The 6,000-nt window shown below is 43.2% G+C and overlaps 1 protein-coding gene across 1 annotated transcript in view; it reads right to left on the reverse strand.

Moving 5' to 3' along the window:
• The window catches only part of LOC306932939 (S-adenosyl-L-methionine-dependent tRNA 4-demethylwyosine synthase TYW1-like), a gene marked incomplete at its 5' end in the record, with an annotated part of 63,775 nt that extends 58,163 nt beyond the window's left edge, over positions 1–5,612 (reverse strand). Inside the window, 2 exons of the mRNA XM_079514912.1 lie at positions 3,646–3,771; positions 5,605–5,612. Coding sequence (XP_079371038.1) covers positions 3,646–3,771; positions 5,605–5,612 — 134 coding nt within the window. The remainder of the gene's footprint in view (positions 1–3,645; positions 3,772–5,604) is intronic.
• Between the last annotated feature and the right edge of the window lie 388 nt (positions 5,613–6,000).

Raw genomic sequence — 6,000 nt, forward strand, 5'->3', positions numbered from 1 at the left:
CTCCATCTTGGCCTGCTTCCACCGGCAAAAAATACAGAATTGATTTTAACTCATTCTCCCCCGGGATCGTCTTTTGACACCTTTAACTATACTTAGGTTCTCACTGTCTTCCTGTTTTTTATTTACTTGATGCCTATTTATTCTATTTGTTGCTTTGTGTAATGTGTTTTTATTTCGTTTTTTCTCATTCTGTACATCACTTTGGTTGGCTGTTTTTAAATGTGACTTCATTTGTATTAACAAATAACACATTTACAGATATTTAATAATGGAACGTATGATACATTACAGGAAGATTTAATCCAGGGGTTAAAAAAGAAGATATTAAGTCTAACATAAGTAAAAACATAATTGCGATTTGACTTGGAATTTTCCAATGCCTCTTTTAGTTTTTCCATCTCCTATTTTTCTTTTTAAATGCCTCCTAGATTACGAGGAAGGACTTAAGCTAACTCCAAGCACACTTAAGACGAGTACGATGTATTTTTATTTTTTGTAACTGAATGCCTGGAAAATGGAAATTAAGAGTTTACATAGTACGTGGTGCATGCATAAACTTTCCTTAATGATTATATCTGGTTTCAGTATTATTAAGGTTAGTTTTGCAGTCAGTTTGTATTGGTGGTGGGGAGGGGGGGCGGGGGTCGTGAGACATGGCCAAAGCATTTCCGGGGGTCCCCAGCCAAAAACGTTGAGAACCCCTGTCTTAGGGCATAATGTAGGCCTTCGATGAGGCCTTTAGGAGGGCCATTCGAGCCGCAAGTGGAGTCTGCAGTACTACCGCTGCCCAGCGGTGGAGCCTGCAGAACCACTGCGGCTCAAGAATCCACCACTCCTGAATGAAGTGTCTGGTGCTGGGAGTCTGGTGCAACGCACAGGTCCTGGCGGTACTCCTGGTGAGAGCAGGAGTGGATGTAGGAGGGGCCCGGACAGGAGGCAACCCACAGAGCCTAGTCCCTCCACATACCAGAATTGTACCTCTCAGTCCCGGCATAGTAGTTCCGGAGTGGTCCCAACGGATTGTGCGGCCCTGTCTTTCCCTAGTGGTCTGATCGAGGGTAGCTACTGGGACGTAAGTCGGGACTTGATCACCCCGGCTGGGTCACCCGAGTGAGGGGTATGATGTTCGAGAGACCCGAAACCCCGATGACCTTGGGATACATCACTGAGGATACGTCCCAGTTGCATCCAGGCAATGTTATTTTCGTTCTAGCAAAATAAAAACTTTCCAAAAAGTAATTCTAAGGACGTTGACCGGTTTCGACTTTCGACCCATGTAGTTCTTATTCAGGGTGTGTGACTACAAGCCTACTCATTATTCTGCATGTAAAGCACATTGTGCCGTGCTTTCCTTGTCTTGATAAGCTCAGCATAAATTATGTTCAAGGAGCTAGACAAAAAGGTGAAAGGACAATATGAGAAATTACTAGTTCCACGCAGTATATGGCTGTTCACAAGCCCCAGTCGAATTGGGCGACACAAATGTGTGCATGAACATTTGTGGTCAAACAGATATTTTTTTGTTTTGTCTTCATAAAGTGTTTGAATGACGTGTTGCTGTAATTACAGTGACTGTGTGGGGCACAAAAAAATACATTAGTGACCGCTTCTGACCGAGGCTAAGTCATTGAGGGGAAAATAAAATCGTTTGTTCATGTCATATGAAAGAGGGAATCATAGCTTCAAATTGACATTGGTTGTTCAGTTTGACCCACCAGTTTTGGAGATATGGCTTATAGAGTAATGTCTTGCAGAAAACAGCAAGTTGAGAAAACAGGCTTGTGAAAGGTTCACTTCTGTGGACTCTAACATTACACCTAGAGCATGTTTAAGCATTTATTTCATATTTACATGTCGATTTCAGCTCTGACATTTATTTCAGACATGCTCTGTGAAGAATAGATTTGAAGAGTCTGCCTGTGCTATTAACTCATTTTGCATAAAAAAAGAAAATCAGTTTTTCTCCTCTCCTGAACAGTTAGTCTTGCCGCCATGACTGTCTCTGTATCAAAAAGAGTCGCGACTTCCCTCCCACAAAGGATGCAGAACTCTCTTCTCTTCTCATTGTGCAGCACACAAAATAAAAGCACGCGTGCTTCTGTGTCTTTGAAGGTTTCACATCAGTGCACACAAAGCCCTACAAGGCTAGAATGGCTTTTTAGTTATGTATTTTTCATACGGTGCACAAGAGGATATACTTCAAGGACCTACGTACGCCTGTTCTGAATAGCAGTCAGACACAGAGAGACAGAAGGAGAAATTGGTAACAGGCACAGCCACACAGCTGTGTGATGATTTGCAATGTTATTTGTGAGCCTGTAAGGCTCTGTACAGACCGGCTTTGAAGATTGAGTGCACAATAGTTGGGTGCACAGTCACAATATTCAGCAATTCAAATTAAGCAAAGACAACTAATAAAGCTCTACCGTGTATGTAACTAGTGTCCTTTGAAGATATGTTTTCCTGCACCATTATCTATTTTAATATCTCAAATATATAAATATATATAAGAGCTGAATATGGGTGAGGTTCTGTTTTTCACCCTGTGTGTGCGGTTTGCCTAATGTTGCAAACCGCTGAACCAATCGGCTCTGAATGTTTTTGCATGCTGCCATTATAATCTGTCGATGACAACTTGCTATTCAATTTTGGTGAATGCATTACCACACACCTACAGTCCTTCCAGACTATGATAGGAAGGGTGAATTTTCAGACGGGTTTTAATGGAAGCCAGTGATTTGTTTGTTTTGAGGGAAGGGGGCGGGGCATTCCACACCTGAGTGGCAGTGCTGTGAAAAGTGAATTTACCCATATTTGTTCTAAATGTGGGTGGCACCAGATCATTAGTTATGCTCCCTCTAGTGTTGTGGCTGTGGGAGTTGCTCACCTTTGTGAGGTAATCAGTTAAGTAAATAACTGTAAATAAGTAGCATAACGGTTAACGAAATCCATCATGCGATGATCGCCGACCACCCAAGGCATGAATTATTTTACTGCGACTAGCGACGGGACTGCGATGGGCCGTCAAAAACGCGTGCTTTGATTAGAATCGTAATCTGTGATTTAGATTAAGAGAAATCGGTGGGAGAAGATTTGGGCTCCCTCACTTCAACGACTTCTGGTTTTGAATGTTGTGCAATAGGCCTATCTCACAGCCCCCTTTCCACGCCCCCTTCCGGAGCTAGTGGTGTCATTAAATTTAACCATTAGCATTTACACTTTTTTTCTCTGGAGAATCTAAGTACATTTCCTAATGTTATAATGTCAAAGACCGATAATAATATGAAGAAAACACAATGGTATAACAACTCAAATAAGTAGAATAAACCTTACCTTTACAAAACAGTAGTTTGTGGCTTGTGAAAATACCTCTTTTAACATGGAAGTCTATGGACCGCAGAAAAAATAACACCACTAGCTCCAAAAGGGGGCGTGGAAAGGGGGCGGGGAAATGCTGTGAAATAGGCCTATAGACACTCATAGACGGCAGTGTAGCGCTGGCCGATATCAAACAAATATAAAGCATTAAAAGATGGAGATCTCCGTCATGGGCAGTTAAGACTAGAGTGTTGTGCGCCCCTACCTGATTTCCTCGGGGAACTGTGAACATGGGCAGTTAAGACTAGAGTGTTGTGCTGCCCCTACCTGATTTCCTCGGGGAACTGTGCGTTGGTGACGAGGAAGCTGGAGATGCGACGCGTATGAAGGAGGCGGAGGAAAGTGTTGATTTCTGGGTACATGATTGGCGTTCTGGAAGCACTCCAGGAACACCTGGAGACACAAAGAAAGGTCAAATAAAAGGTTAATTTGACGCATCCATCCATCCATCCATCCATCCATCCATCCATCCTAAGCATTGGTTTTACAGTACTGAAAACATGGGACAAACTGAAAAAAGGGGTGGGGGAATCTAAGCAAAGGCTTAGATTTTGCCTACACTAATTGAAAAGTAACAAAAGTTTCAAAACTACCGTAAACGAAATAACAAACTACAGTATGGTATACAGTAGAACCTGCAAGGAGGGTTTAAAATCTGCCTTGAGTGGCTGAGATGTGTGCTGTCCAGCGTTAACAACAGCAACGACGACGCAACGCACAGAAGGATTCTGCACTTCTGGTCAGATGAAGGAGGAGCCAGACCCAGCCGCCCACAGCGCCTGGAGCCTCTAAGGCCCCATTCACACTGGCAGCCTGAATCAGATCTGAGCCACATCCAGATTGGAATTTGATTTGTTTAAATGAGTCATGTGACATGTTGGACTCATTTAAACTAATCGGATTTCACTCTCGATGTGGCACAGATCTGATTCAGGCTAGATTTGTCTGCCAGTGTAAATTGGGCCTTAGTGTCGCCAACATCTCATCAGCAATCTTCCCCATTGACTGTCTCTCAGGACCAGTGTTGGGCGCGTTACTTTAAAAAAGTAATTAGTTATAGTTACTAGTTACTTCTCCAAAAAAGTAACTGAGTTAGTAACTGAATTACTCTATTGTAAAAGTAACTAGTTACTAGGAAAAGTAACTATTTGCGTAAAAAAGTTGTAATATGTCAAAGAATTTGGATTGTTTTTGGGAGCAGGTTTCACAAGCCAGGTGCATAGAGTAGAACAGCATAGACAGGTAGGCCTACTTACAACTTAGACATAATAACCTTTGCCATTTGAGGGAGAAATAAACTTCAACTTCAATATATGTATTGCAAGTCCAGTTTTTAAGTCTCAATATGTTGAAATAAAAGTAAGTAACCTATTTTCCATTCAGTGACAGTTGTGCTAGTCAAAATGCTTCCTTAATTTGGTTTAAAACTTTACAGAGCAACATGTTCACATACATTTGTCAACTATAAAGAAAAACACTGGACTACACTACAGTGCTTTTAGTGTAAATTAAAGAAAAACTGTCTTAGTTACAACTTCAGACAAGACAACTGGTATTCAGGGCCGCATTTAGGGTGCGAATGGTGCCGCCACACAGGGCCTCGCGCTAGGCAGCGTTTTTTGTTTTTTTTGGAAGAAAAAAAAGAAACACTTTCCATTTCAGAGTCGGAGATAAAATAGGCAGGGGCGGTTATTAGCGCTACGCACGACGGCTAGAGGCCCCGAGAGTTCTCTCTGAAAACATGTCGTTCCGTCGAAGTTGATAAGCTACGGTCGGTTTGGGGCCGGGCAGCCCCCGAGGGGAGCCTCCGACGGCCACGCGTCGCCTCCTCCTCCAAACTGGCGTCACTTCATCCTCCCGTTAAGCGACGCCCGACCGTCCCGTCGTGGGGCCCCCTGTTCCCCCATCTGCCGTGCAGAATTAGAGCAGATCTACAAGCTCACAATGCGTCGCAGCGCGACGCGTTGTGAGTTTGTAGATCGGCTGCACCACCGCTCAACGCAGTCGAATTATACACACAATGGAACCAAACAAAAACAAACTGAACACATGTAGGCTAGTTTCGTGCAGATCCGCTCACAAACAAAACGACTAGTCACTCGAGTGAAGTGAAAAGGTAGGCTATGTCATGTGACTGTCATATAGGACTGTGTGTGGACAGAAAAAAGGTTTTATTTCAAATAATTAGTCACGCATGGACCGACGACCGCTCTCTTTTTTTCTAACCGTGTCATGTTTGCAGCAAGAGGAGCAGCAGCCCCAGCCTGTAGTAGCGCACGCACACACACACACACACACACACACACACACACACACACACACACACACACACACACACACACACTGTCAGCCAGCCCGTGGTAATGTCGTATATTACAGAGCCACATTACGATGAAATATCCATATAATGTTGTATAATGTCATATACTGTTTATGCAGGACAAACCTGCACTGACTGAGTTTCTGCATGTGAGCTCTGAGAGGCTTGATATTAGCTGGCCCACAGACACATTCCAAGGAGGGCCTATGTGATCAGTTGAAAAGGTCTGCTATGAAATTGTAAAGGCTATTGTATTGAACCGTGGATACCATTGTGTTAATAATCTATAGAAGTGACCATCT

Source organism: Electrona antarctica (assembly GCF_951216825.1).
Source record: "Electrona antarctica genome assembly, chromosome: 11".
NCBI classification, from domain to species: domain Eukaryota; kingdom Metazoa; phylum Chordata; class Actinopteri; order Myctophiformes; family Myctophidae; genus Electrona; species Electrona antarctica.